Genomic DNA, 14784 nt, shown 5'->3' with positions numbered 1-14784 from the left:
CACACTTTTGCGGTCTGGTTTTAGAGTCTCGTCTTACTTGTGTGTCTCGAGTTTGACCCGATTCTTGTGGGTTTTTTTCAGAGTTTGGTCTAGCTTGTGTAGTCTGGTCTCAGAATCTGGTCTTAATTGTGCGCTCAGGTCTCTTGATCTGGTTAACTTGTGTGGCGTGGTTTATTGGTATAGTCCTACCTATCTGGTCTAGTACCTTTGTATATTCCTATTTCTGTTTATTCTATTTTGTATCTTAGTCTGGTCTCACCTCTATGGTCTGATATATTTGACTGGTCTCAACTATATTGTCTTGTAACTTAAATTTGTCTTATTTTTATGATTTTTTTTTTTATCTTGGAATGGTCTTGATTGTGTTGTCTGGTATCTTGGACCGGTCTCACCTGTGTGATCTTGTATCTTTGACTCTGTCTCACCTGACTAATCTTGTGTCTTAGACTGGTCTCACCTGTTGAGTCTGGTATCTTGGACCAGTGTCGCATTTGTTATGTTGTATATTTGACGGTCTCACCTGTGTGATCTTGTATCTTGGAATTGCCACACTTGTGAGGTCTTGTATCTAGGACTGGTCTCACCTGTGTATGCTTGTATATTCGATTGGTTTACTTTTGTGGTTCGGTATCTTGGCTGGTCTTATTTTTGTGGTCTGTTAAAATGGACTGGTCTCACCTGTTGGGCCTGGTATCTAGGACTGGTCTCAACTTTATGGTATTGAACTTAGATTGGATCTCACCTGTACAAGCTGGTATCTCGGACTGGTGTTACTTTCGTGGTTTGGTATCTTGACTGGTCTTATTTTTGTGGTCTGTTAACTTGGACTGGTCTCACTTGTTGGGTCTGGTATCTAGGACTGGTCTCAACGTTATGGTCTTGGACTGGTCTCACCTATACACGCTGGTATCTTGGACTCGTATCACTTGTGTGGTCTATTATCTTGGACGGGTCTCACTTGTGTGGTCATGTGTCTTTGAATGGTCACACTTGTATGGTCGTGTGTCTTTGAATGGTCACACATGTGTGGTCTTGCATCGAGGACTGGTCTTAACTGTGCGGTCTGGTATCTTGGACTTGGTCTCACCTGTTGGGTCTGGTATCTTGGACCGGTCAAGTCTTTGTTATCCTGTATTTTTGACCAGTCTCACATGTGTGATCTTGTATCTTGGACTGATCACACTTGTGTAGTCTTGTATTTAGGACTGTTCTCACCTTACTAAGCTTGTATTTTGGACTGGTATTACTTTTGTGGTTCAGTATCTTTGACTGTTATGTTTGTGGTCGGGTTTCTTGGTGTTGTCTAGCCTGTATTGTTTTATATCTGTATATGTTCATCTTTGTTTTAGAAGTATGTCTTTAATATAATGGTGTTAATTATTATATTTGAAAATCAAAGATGTATCGCGTTGTCACAGCTTATTTTTGCAAATTGATGAATCGTCGAATACTTAACATGTAACAGAAGATTTTTGTTCAGTGTTTTACGGCTATTCAATAACTTTGTCAACATGTTATATAGACCTTCATAAAAAGTCATACATTAAGCATAAACTAAAATGGTAGAATGTTTAAAATACATGTCATCATAGTTTTTTTTGTACAGATTAATTAAATGCAATTAATGATATATTATGACACAGAAACGGTGGTGTTACTTTATAGAATTTGCCACATATTTGTTGATAATCGGTGCATTCGATTATAAAATGATCAGAAGCTTTGTATGGCTGTCTTGCAGACTAATTCCCCGATAGAGCGGTGTAACACATATGTTCCTTTGGCTGTTCAGTAAGAAGGTCGGTAGGGGAGATGAGGTGTTTCATGTCTGACATAAGAGTTTAGATTAATGTTCATAGCACATGTAATAAATGAGTAAGGGAGAAATACTGAAATATACCTTGAACTATAACTTTTGCTATTCATAAACCAGACTCTGAATACGGCTTGGAACTCAACATGTCAGAATCTCCTCAACGTGTCACAGCGACGCTATTGTGATTTCAGCGTGGGGTTTGTTGTGTCTAGAACCACGAGTGGGGGCTTAATGGCAGGCACCCACCCTGTTTCCAGGACATTTACCAAAGTGGGGAGGGGGCTTATTTGCGAGAGGGGGCTTATTGCCGGTAAAATACGGTAATAAATCTGATTATTAGCTGAACTTTTTCTGTATTTTGTAGGATTTAACCAGATACAATTCATCCGAAATAGAGATATATAGTAAAGTTTGCCTCGGTAACCAATAAACTTTAAAAGTGACTGATCCAAGAGAGATAATTATAACATACTAAAGTTTGGTTCCATTCAGACAGCGACTTGTGTGTTTAATATTTTTTTCAATTGAACAAATTAAAATTAACTACAGTGTGAAATTTGTTCTAAACTTTATATAGCCGAAGGTCAATAGCATACCAACTATCAGACTATCATTATTCAAATCATGCACTTCATGGAATAATCCAGACGAATATTGACATATCTTTTGTTTTGTACACATGGTAACAGGCTATACATGCGTTCCTTATATGAAAGAAAAATGAAAAAGTTTTGAAACTTGTAAAACGCTTTTTAATATTAAGCTGTATTTAAATGTCAGACGTCGAAAAAAATCTGCACCTTTCCATAATTACTATTAAGAGGACAAAAAGCAGCAGGAACTACATTGTGTTTTCTACGTTTACGAGTTTTGTATGGCGACACTCGTCAATCGGAAATAATTCGAGAATTCCCGCCATTATTTGAATTTGGCACATGCCACGATTACTCATACAGTATAATAAACAGACATGAACGGTTTCTGATTCAAAAACATTCACGCGTTTTTGAAGAGTTCCTACAGTTATTGAAGTATACTGATCCTTTTGGTTAGTAGGTTAATATATATACTGTATAACGTAAATGTATATATATGGAAAGTAAATGCATGTGGTGTTCGTATATTTGCATATACATAGTTGAAAGGAAAGAAAAATAAATTTGACCCCATACAATGTATCTATAATGCCTAACTCTTTCTTGGAATACTTTCGAAATCAGATTTGATAAGGTAGAAAAAAGGATGCTACAAGAATATAAATATAAATATATATATTGTTTTTCATATGCCTCTACAGAGCGTGTGTCGTATCTTTTTCAACAATCATGTAATATGAAATTACATTTCTTTGATTTAAAACATTCTGTTTCGCTTGATAACATTTTGTACACCCGTATTGTTTGAAAAGTAGAATTTATGTTACAAGTACATTTAATACATAAAAATAAATTTTGTTGATAAAACTAAGTGGATACTTTGTATTTGCTTTTCACGCAACGCTAAACATTGCCTTACTATTTCTCCCAAGCGTGGACTATCAACGCATTTGTCATCATCTGCATTGGACATATTGGACTAGGAGGAATCCTTTCAATTTATCAAATACAACTTTTGTATATTTTTTCGGAGGCAATGGTCACAGATACATTAAGTAAATATTTAATGAACATGTTCGTTCAAAAAAGGATAAAAACGGAAGAAACTTGTATGATTACATTTAGTACCTAAATATTTAGCCTACCAGCTGTTGACAGCAGAATAATGTAATCGAGAGATGACTTCCGTTAACTTTTTTAGCCGATAAGGCCCACGATTTATTTCCTTATAGTACACGTTTAACACAAGAAGGGTGTACGGGTAGAGTGGCTACTTCAACTTTCCTCAACATGTACTTGACAATTGTTATGGTCAGTACGAGTTGCAGCTCGCGCCGTATCTCCGGGAACATGCTGCACATAGTTGGACATATTGTTTCTTTTATTATCTTTTTCCTGTTTCAGATCGTGTTCCTGGCTAGAAGTACATTCAGAATAGTTTTTGCTACACTTATTGAAGTCATCACTAATGTTGTCGTCGTTTTGCTCTTCATGTTTGTCATTTTCACTCGATACAACCTATAAATTCAAAAGAAAAAAACACTTTTGAGATAATTACGCAATCAAGTTAACGGATTTCGGGTAATTGAAGAAAGTGTATACCAACACGTTTCATGATGCTGACTTGCGAACATTACAAAATAGCAGGATTCATTTTTGAAAATAAAAAGACTCTGGCGTGTTTTTTTAAATGCATAACCATGCGAACTTTTAAAAATGAGTCCTAAACATTATGCTCATCTGAACATGGAGCTTTGCTTCGTTTTGTATATTTCCAGTGGTACAGTCATAAAATGAAACATCTGATGTCAAGCAGGAACAATGGGAACTATAGATAATTGCAATTGTTCCCTCCTCTGTGGCAGGTGTGGGTCGATAGGCGGCCTTAACATAGCTCTACTTTCATGGGGGCATTTTCAGACAATGCTCATTTGAGATCAACTGTGGCGTCGTTAATGACGTCGCAGATTCTTTAAATGATCTATTTATAGTTAAAAAGGAATTAAAAACGTTATTGATATCTTAAGGTGGCATGCCCATAATTAACAAAAACTATTCAATGCGAAATTTATCTACGCATGAATGCCCATTTTATAGCAGCTTACATGTTACATGGTTTTGATACAGATGAGCTGATTCCTTTATCTTAAGTATATTTAATAATACCTGCGATCTTATGATTTGTTACCTATATGAATAATTGTGGTATGGTATACCAATATTACCTCTCTGACACTGTTATCCATGTCTTTGTCGAAGTTTTTGGTTAAATTATGATGTTTGTCAGATACCGTCTCACTTGTTCTTGTTATGGGATCCTCACCAGGATGTAGACGGGAATTGTCGGCATTTGTTATCTCATTGGGCTCCACGATCCTAGTTCCCAACTGTATATCAGCTTTATCGTTGCTAGGCTGACATGTTAATGACACATGCTCTTTGCACAAATCACCGTTTTCCTGAACATAAACATGTTGATTATTAAGTATATATTTTGTTAAAAATGATTCTTATCAACAGACTTCACCCCCCTAATAACTAAGTATAGAATATATATTTTCAAAAAGGATATTTGATTTGACTTTGCTAATATTGTATATGAAATGTGTTCCAGTAATATTGATATCAAATAAATTGAAAGATTTTATGTTTTTTTCGTCAGACATACCAACAGAACACTGACGCTTTTACGCCCGGAGAGTCCAAATCCATCGGTTACACTATAGTGTCGATATTCGTTGACAGAATGTTTGCCAGGTGTATCACGAACAGTCCGATGCGTGTCCCCGGGGATAGTCAGTACATAGTTAGACATATTGCTTTTTTTATTATCTTTTTCCTGTTTCAGATCGTGTTCCTGGTTAGAAGCACATTCAGAATGGTTTTTGCTACAATTATTGAAGTCATCACTAATGTTTTTGTCGTTTTGCTCTTCATGTTCGTCATTTTCACTCGATACAATCTATAAATTCAAAAGAAACAAAAACCTTTTGAGATAATCACGCAATGTACTATAAAGTTAACGGATTTCGGGTAATTGAAGAAAGTGTATACCAACACGTTTCATAATGCTGACTTGCAAACATAACAAAATAAATAGCAGGAACAATGGGACCTTTACATAATCGCAATTGTTTCTTCCTCTAAGGCAGATGTGGGTCAATAGGCGGCCTTAAAATAGCTCTTTTTTCAAGGAGTCACTTTCAGACAATGCACATTTGAGACAATCTATGGCGACGTTAATGCCGTCGAAAATTCTTTATAGGATCTATTTATAGTTTAAAAGGAATTTAAAACTTCATTGATATCTAAAGGTGGCATGCCCATTATAAAAAAAACCCACTTTTTATGCGAAATTTATCTCCGCATGAATGCCCATTTAATAGCATCTTACATGTTACATGGTTTTGACACAGTTGAGCTCAGCGCTTTATCTCAAGTATATTAAATACAATGACCGCGATATGATTTGGTACCTAAATTAATTAATATTACCTTTCTGACACTGCTATTCATGTCTTTGTCGAAGTTTTTGGTTAAATTCAGATGTTTGTCAGACGCATGTCTTGTAACTGGATCCTCAGCAGGAAGTAGACGAAATTCGTCGGTATTTCTAATCTCGTTTGGTTCCCTGATCCCAGTTCCAAACTGAATCTCAGTTTTATCGTCGTTATGCTGACATGTTAGTGACGCATGTTCTTTGCACAAATCACTATTTTCCTGAACATGAAAAATATTGTTTATTAAGTAAATATTTTGTAAAAAAAGATTATTTTTTTCAAGAGACGTCACTCCTCTAATAAATAGGTATACGATATATAATTTCAAAATGGACATTTCATTTGACTTTGCTAATATTGTATATGAAATGTTGTTCAGTGTAATATTGATATCAATTAAATTGCAAGGTTTTATGTTTTTACGTCAGATATACCAGAACACTAACGGTTTCAAGACCGGAGAGTCCAAATTCATCCGTTGCACTGTGGTGTCGATAGTCTTCGACAGATTGTTTACCAGGTGTGCCACGAACAGCCCGATGCGTGTCCCCGGGAATAGTCAGTACATAGTGCGACACATTATTTCTTTGATTGTTTTGTTTCTGTTCCTGACCATTGTCCTGTACAGCATTCTGTGCAGAAAGATTTTGGACACCTTTTTTTTTTTTTTATTGATATCCTTCCCATTGCTTTGTTCTCCGTGCTTAATATATTCCCTTAATTCAATATATAAATAAAGTTATCCAAAATAGCATTAGAAATTATCATATTAATTATTAAAATATTTTTCGCTATGATATATCTTAATCATGAAAAATACAACCCTGTTCACATTCATACGCCAAATATTAATATCTTTATTTATAAAAATAATTAAAGATATTTTCTTGCCTATTCTTTGTTTAGATTACGTTATGTACATTTGTCATCCTTCATTGCATTATTTTGTAAGTTAAAATTATTTTCATTAGGTGTTGCCAAAATACGTTCTGTTAGGCTTCAAATCAAATGGCTTTGTGTTGTAAGCGACAACAATGCTTGTGATTGAACGCATGTACATTACACAAGTCTAACTCAAACGGTAGATCTTGACGTTATCTTGATATCTATGTGTAAGGTAATGCACACGTTAACCACCTTATGTTATCATTAAGGCACTGGACGAAGCACATACGTATTTTAACAGGTGAAGGTTGTTAACTTCAAACATTTGGTTCGAAACACAATTAATGCTCTGCTATTTCGGCATTAAAAAATATATGATGTGTTAAGGTAAATAATACCAGAACTTTATTTATACCAGTATTAATTACCTTAACAACATAATAACGATCTCATTACATTATGCATACATAAATAATTTGCATTTTATAGTTTTATTAATATTACCTCACTTGACAGGCATTTTATATCTCTGTCGAAGCCCACAATGGGACATGGCTCTTGGTCAGACACCGTCGCATTGTCTACCGATATGGCAGTGTAAACATGATGTAGACGGCTATATCCGGTATTTCCATCAATCTCCCCAGTTTCAAATTTCTCAGTTCCCCACTGGTCAGCAGGGATATCGTCGCTTGGTTGACGTGTTAAGCACACATGAGTCATCTTCATCTGCATAAACGTTTTCTGAATATTACTTGTTAAACAGTTATTTTGTTTCAATAATTGGTATTCTGAAATCAACAAACTTATATGCAAATGATGCACATTAAACATTAGTATTCACAATTATGCAATCATTACAAAAAAGAGAACGTCGGACATATTAAGTATCTAAAATGCTTAACACAATATATAAACCGGAGTTTGACCTATTATATACATTTCTACGTGAACAGCTACGTCTGACAAAATTTTTATTAGGTAATACCTTGAAAATAATGACTGTGAAGAGTCTTCCTGCAATTTATATCAATTGAATCAAAAGATTTAATGTTACTTATTTCTAATTATGAAATATGACACTTACGGACTTTAGACTGAAGATTGTCCAGGTAATGGAAATCAATTAAATCATCATTAGGAATACGAATTATTTGTTTAGTATAAAATAAATGCTAAGTTTGGTTTGAACACATAGAAGAATTAAAAACGTATTTCCTTTATCAAGCAAAGAGTTAAATGGCCGGTGTCTCAACTTTCAACCACTGAAAACAACTCACTAAGCCACAGTGTGCCGAATCAGTAAAGTCAGCCATTAGAAATCATATAAACATTTCGCCAATTCGCACTCTAACACTGCAGGCATGGGGGCAGGGCACCAATCCGCCACTGAGTGGAAATTTGGGACACGCCTAACCGAACATCCGGAAAACTTGAAACCATGAAACAGCAAGTCTACACTAAATGGGATCATACAGATGACATCCATTAGAGAAAATGGCCAGAAATTTGGGACACGCTTAACAACATCAGAAAGGCGTGGAAACCATAAAACAGCAAGTCTTCACCAAATGGGGTCATAAAGATGACATACAACAGAGAAACTTGCCGGAAATTTGGGACATGCCTAACAGAACATCAGAAAGGCGTTGAAACAAAGAAACAGCAACTCTACACTAGAAATACATTAAAGGTATAGGGGAAACAATAAATAAATTAGCCATAACAGACCATGACAACACGCACAACTACATTATGGACTTAAACAACTCGAAAGTGTTTGAAAGGAAGGACAACTGGAAAGTAAGGAAAACCAAATAATCTATCTTGGTTAAGAGGGAAGGTAAATGAATGAACAGAGACGAAAAGGTCACCAGCTGAATAATTGTTATGACCCCGTTTTAACATATTGAAATATGACACTCACGGACGTTGAATGAATAATTTCAAGGCAATCGAAATCTATTAGATCAAAATAGTTAATATTACTTATTTCGGGTTTTGAAATATGACACTTACAGACTTAAGATCTAGCCGTTCAAAGTCATCAGTTGTTCTGCGGAGTTTATTGGTTTTGCCTTCTCTCATGCGAGGTGTACTTGGAGCAGCTCGAGGCGTTTCCCCGGGTATAACATCTTCGTAATTCGACAGATTGTTTGTATTACTCTCACCTTCCTGGATTTGACAAACAGTCCATTCGGAAAGATGTTTTACGTGTTCATTTAAGTGATTTATCTCCTTTTGACCCCTTTCCTCTCCTTTGTCATATTTTTCCCGACATGTTATCTATAAATTAAAACAAAAGTCTGCCTTGCAAAAGAAAAGTCGTCATACAGAGTTGATATTGGTTCTCATCAACGCATAGTCATCATAATAATTTAAAACTTGTTCTCGTTATTTGATATTCCATCAATCTCGTCACCAGTACTTTTAAACGTATTACAATAGACATATCTCATTAGTGGGTGCATACATGTATTTGTTAGTTGTATCAATATTACCTCACCGTCCACGTTATCTTTGTCGATGTCGAGGCCCATAAAGGTACTTGACTCTTTTTTAGACAGCACATCTCTACCTTCGATGTCATCAGGATGAAGACGACTATATTCGCTATTTCCGATCTCCTTAGTTTCCGAGTTATCTTTTTCGTGCTGGTCAGAAGGCTCATCGCCGATTGGTTGATGTTTTAAGGTCAAATGAGTTGTACGCAAACCATAATCCTCCTGCATATCAATTGTTTTGCTAATATGATTTTTCAAAAACTTTTTTTCTTCAAAATTACCTTTTCAAATGACAAGATAAACAACATATTACACATCCCAAAATCAAAATAAATTATATCAATAACTAGACGTGTCGAACGCAACAAGTGTCATCATATGATTCATAACATTAGCATTCCTAGTTAGAACCTTCATAAATTTTCTTTTGTAAGCAATTAATTTGCAAAGAAATTTCATTACATCGCATTCATTGTACATGTAAAGATCGCCCTGCGTGATATCAAATATATTAAAAGGTTTAATATTACTTGACTTAAGATATTTACGTTTACTTACATTCTCAATTTCAGGGAGTTCAATGTCATACGCGTTACAATAGTGGCGATATTTTTTCCTGAATAAAAGGAGATAATAAATCAGGTTTTTAAGTTGAAAAATAAAAATATCAATGTAAATAAACCAATTATTGCGCAATAATTATATTTTTTTCAATGAAGAGTATGAAGTTATGAATCATGATTTTTATTTACAACTGTATCAAAATTAGACGTTATTTTAAAAGGCAATTCAACATCGATGGATTTTGGCGACATGGAAAGATCATATAGTATAGAAGATTCACCATACAAACATTTTTGAGACACACAAAAATGAAATCAGTATTTGCAACGTACATACCAGATGTAAACTCCTATCATAATCAGTGGAATAACTAGACCTGCTAAAACTAGAAGTCCCAGAAGTCTATCTGAAAAATGTATAAAAGCAAGAGGTACTATATTGTACCGAGCGTTAAACTGTCTTGAAGCGGATGAGTCGTTTGTGGTTTTCATATAGCTGATTCCCTCAAAATAGCGACTCATTCGGTCAAGATGCATCCCCATCAGCTCAAAGAGTTCAAGGAACACCTCATTCAGTCAAAGAATACATAACCCAATCAAAGAACACCGAATCCGTTCAAGGAATGCCAAATGAAGTGAAGGAAAGATTCATTCCAATTACATCACTCAATCAGGAGTCTGTGGGGGTTCCGGACATCCGTTGGAGTGGCCAACGTCTTGGGGCGTATTTGTCTTCTTGGCTAAATATGCAATTTGTAGAAAAGGGTATTTGGAACAGTGTGCATCTAAATCGGATAGTGTGTCCTTGGACAGAATTGGTCACACGTTTGATAAGAGTACATGCTATCTTAAAACCACAAACACTTGAAAATGAGCTAGATTGGCTAGTACATGTCACTGCTGGATGAAACAGCTCTTTTAGTACGGTACATACAGAGTGTTGCAAGGCAAAATATTTCATCTACCGTGACACATTTATTTTCTAGTGATGATCTTTGTTTTATCAATTATGTTCTGATACAGCCGTTGAAACTCATTGTTTATATGAGATAAATCGTCATAAGATATTAAGACATTCTGAAAGTATGACTCGGACACAAGTTAGGCGATATTTTGACCTTGACTTAGTTGTATCCAACACCGTCCAGTTTTGAAACACCCATCCATCTTTAAAACATTCAGTCCTACAGACGATTTTGCCAAAAACAAGCCTTACAGTGTTTTTTCAGTTTAGCAATAGTTTTGACCCTGACCTTGAAAGCAAGGACTTAAGAACTATACGGGCCACACTGTCCTCGCGGGATACATCCACCTGTAAAGCTTCTTACAAAAAAAACCCCTTATGATCCGGAGAAAATATGGAACAATCGAACATGATACAATACATGATGAACCAGGTATTATCGATATACTATGATGTTTGATTAAGGATCCTCGTAGCTAAACAGTATCTATGAGTTGAAACTATTTACTCATATGATTATAGCTGTGATAAAAAACATTTTATATCTTTTTTTTAAACAACCAGAACGATTAAAAAACATTTTACTCCCATTTGTTTTGCAGTAGTTTTTTATAACCTAGTTGTATAATTATAATATTTGTGTAAATATATTGAAAATAATGAGTCTGTGATTGATGATATCATATAAGGAGGTAATGATTAACCCATGTTTGTACGTTACGAAACATATATGTGTTATATAATACCAGTCGAAAATAGTCACTCGTTACAGAAACTCTCAGCGATAACAAGTGCTATTTCGATAAAATACATAATACTTTCTTGATATTTCTTCAAATATTTACACTTAACAGCATATTATTTAACATCATAACGAAACAATTATTTCTATCATAAACGAAAAACACTGAGTGGTTAAGGTTGTCATTGTGCATCTCGTGTTGTGTACATTCTTTTATAATCTTCGGTCAATAGATTTGATATAATACATAGCAACCTGTGGCCCTAACTATATGTTACAACAATATGATAGTATTATGAATATCTTTAAGTGTATGCAAACGGATTTAGTTACTTTTCATAATCCATATACAATTGAGGTTTACAATAACTCTTTAAAATATGTATCCCTATGTGCGATGACATGCACAGTAGAAACGTACCTTTGTTTTCTGTTGAATATGTTGTCGAATTATTACTCCATCCTGTAACGAAATTGCCATATAAGATGACTATTTTCTGTATAGTTGCAAAGTGTTAACACAATTTTAGTAAATACAAGTTTTGAAAAAAAGTTGACATAACAGCAACAACAACAACAACAACAACAACAACAACAAAAGAACAAACAAAATATACAAAAAGTAGTCAACAATTACAAAACCAGCAACGCGAGTTATTATTTAGAAAACAGCCTATGTAGTTTTGCTTCTAATAATATATATATGTATATCACAGACATGGCCAGTCTTGTTTAAATATATGTGTAAATGGTTCATAATTTACGCCACAGCAACTTTTCTGGCTTGTAATGCTGAAGGAGAAAGGGAGTAAGGGCAATTGGGAAAAAGACTAGACGATTGTTGTAAATGAGCATTAGGACACTGGGATACAACATGTTTGATGATGTCTGAAAATTAAATAATTGAATAATTCCATCTCACCTGTTGTAGGTCATTAGTGAATATTGATTATTGCTGACTCTGAAATAATGTGTAACGCAATAACACCCCATCTCGCTTAAAATTCACTTAAAACACGAAGTATGAAAATACTGCAGCACGCGGCTATTACACCGATTTAGTATTCATGCTCATTTGATGCCAAAATACAAGAAAAATATTCATAAAGTATTACCGTATGGTAACGTACACGTCTCCCACCGCAATCCTTCTCTTGGTACGGGTAACGCTATGGAGGCTCCAAACACCCAAGAGTATTTCTGTGAGGATAATCTCTTGACCACAATAGTCCTTTGTGTTTGTATGGAATATGCAAAATCGTAATTAGCCTGTCGAAAGAATGGTATGGATAGATACATGAACTGAAACAAACATTTCGACATAAGCGGTTTAACAGTCTTCCAAAACTCATCACGTGCAAACTGTTTAGTTCTGTGTGACTTGATAATGTACAGGCACGATTATATCTGTAACAACAAAAGTAATGACGTCATACCAAACGTCGAATTAATGTAAACAAATTACATTAATGACGAAAATAAAATTCATAAACATAATAACAATAACAATTGATAAACACATAATGCACACTAATAGCAATATTACTCACTAAAATGTTTAAGATTTTTTAACTATTTTTTTTTATACATTTTTCATTGTCTGAAGTTGTTATTAACGTGAAAATAGTGTAAAGTCTAAAAAACGTTTTTTGATGTAAACTGATATGGGATACAGATGTTACAATGAATGCTGTTTACATACAAACATAGAAAAGAAAATATATTCGCATATTGTTTTGGTTTTAGTTTTTATCTTTTTCAACCACACACAAGAAAGAAAGCTTATGTATTTCTATATATATAAAAAAAAAATCATCAACAAATCCCTTATGATAGCCAATATTGTTATTTCTTATTTCAATAATAATGGGATCATGACACACATGCCAGAACATTAGTAAATACCTAATCTGAAGTATTATAAAAGGTAAGAAAGGTGGGGTCAATATTCGGCCCCCATTTCAATTAACATAACATACAATTAACAATAACTGCATATATGGTTATTAGTCATTACTATTGATAACCGTAGTGGACCCCTTGAATAGCTCAAGGTTGGGTGATGAGGGTATCCTAACAAAATGACTGATAATGTCACCGGCGAATGTCATTTTGAAAATGAATTATGATAGTGTATAGTGTATAGCATTAATTGTATTTTGATTCTAAAAATGTCATATTGATAATAAACTTGATGTATGCTTAATGCTACTTCTAATTAGATAATAGCATGCAAAATTTTCACAAAATTAAAGACAAAGATATGCAGATATATAAAAACAAGAAAATAGTATTAACAATAAAACTGGTATACTTAAGCTAGCGCGCATTATGTTGTTTGCTTGCAAAGCTGTGTCATTCAAATAGATAATAAATTCCATACAAAAACAGTTCAATACTTATATTTACGTTTTCTCTGCCTCTTATGTTCTTTTTTAACTTATAATTTATATTTTAAATTAAAAATGCCCGCCGTTATTGACAGTCCACACAATTTCGTTCAATAGTTTGAACAGCGTATTGTCGCGTGCGGATTGGCAAACAAAGTATTACTTTGAAATTTTAACTAACACTTCAATTTTATTCCACAATTCAGTATCAATACAATTGCGTATGATATGTCTATAGGGTGTATTAATTTTATCAATAGGTCTCTGAGCTGAAATTTAGATTTGAAATTGTTTCGATTTTTCCCCGGAACAAATTTCGCGTATAGACAAATACAGTGAACACCATAAATCCGACCTTGCCCTTCACGAGGGACTTATTTTTGGAAGTTAATTCGAACTTTTCTCTTTGCACATTTTGTGAAGAATCCAGGCGTGAATGTATTTGTTGATTGTATGGGAACCTGACAACAGTCGGTAGATTCTATAACAGCCTCGTTATTTGATATGTCGTCAAAAACTGAGGAACCGTGGATGGGTGACGCGTGAAACTAATAGCGTTTGAAGTGAGTGATCTTGCGACGGAGCACAGGTTTGTTACAAATGTCTGAAATGTTTCTGTGTGCTGTGACTCATATCAGTAGGTCTGTAACATATGTGTCAGTAGGTCTATAGAATATGTGTATTTCAGACATTTGTAACGAACCCCTGTTGATCAGTGCAGTGTAAAAGACGATATTTCTGATAAATTGCATGAGCGTTAAAATTGTTTCCATTGCCGGCATTGGTGATTTCAACCGATGTGCATTTTGTACGATATTGCAGAC

The 14784-nt window shown here is 34.5% G+C and overlaps 1 protein-coding gene across 1 annotated transcript in view; it reads right to left on the bottom strand.

The window, feature by feature from the left end:
- Window positions 1-2568: 2568 nt before the first annotated feature.
- Window positions 2569-14784, bottom strand: part of LOC110464392 — a 21619-nt gene continuing 9403 nt past the window's right edge. The window contains exons 12-23 of the mRNA XM_021519587.1: window positions 12686-12839; window positions 11992-12033; window positions 10202-10271; window positions 9860-9917; window positions 9299-9523; window positions 8817-9083; window positions 7302-7526; window positions 6359-6544; window positions 5908-6132; window positions 5081-5374; window positions 4638-4871; window positions 2569-3930 (exon numbers count right to left, since the gene is read on the bottom strand). Coding sequence (XP_021375262.1) covers window positions 3688-3930; window positions 4638-4871; window positions 5081-5374; window positions 5908-6132; window positions 6359-6544; window positions 7302-7526; window positions 8817-9083; window positions 9299-9523; window positions 9860-9917; window positions 10202-10271; window positions 11992-12033; window positions 12686-12839 — 2223 coding nt within the window. The 3' untranslated portion in view covers window positions 2569-3687. The remainder of the gene's footprint in view (window positions 3931-4637; window positions 4872-5080; window positions 5375-5907; window positions 6133-6358; window positions 6545-7301; window positions 7527-8816; window positions 9084-9298; window positions 9524-9859; window positions 9918-10201; window positions 10272-11991; window positions 12034-12685; window positions 12840-14784) is intronic.

This window comes from Mizuhopecten yessoensis, unplaced genomic scaffold, assembly GCF_002113885.1.
Source record: "Mizuhopecten yessoensis strain PY_sf001 unplaced genomic scaffold, ASM211388v2 scaffold10987, whole genome shotgun sequence".
Lineage (NCBI taxonomy): Eukaryota > Metazoa > Mollusca > Bivalvia > Pectinida > Pectinidae > Mizuhopecten > Mizuhopecten yessoensis.
Note: the sequence above shows the minus strand (reverse complement) of the source record. Positions and strands in the feature narration are given on the sequence as shown.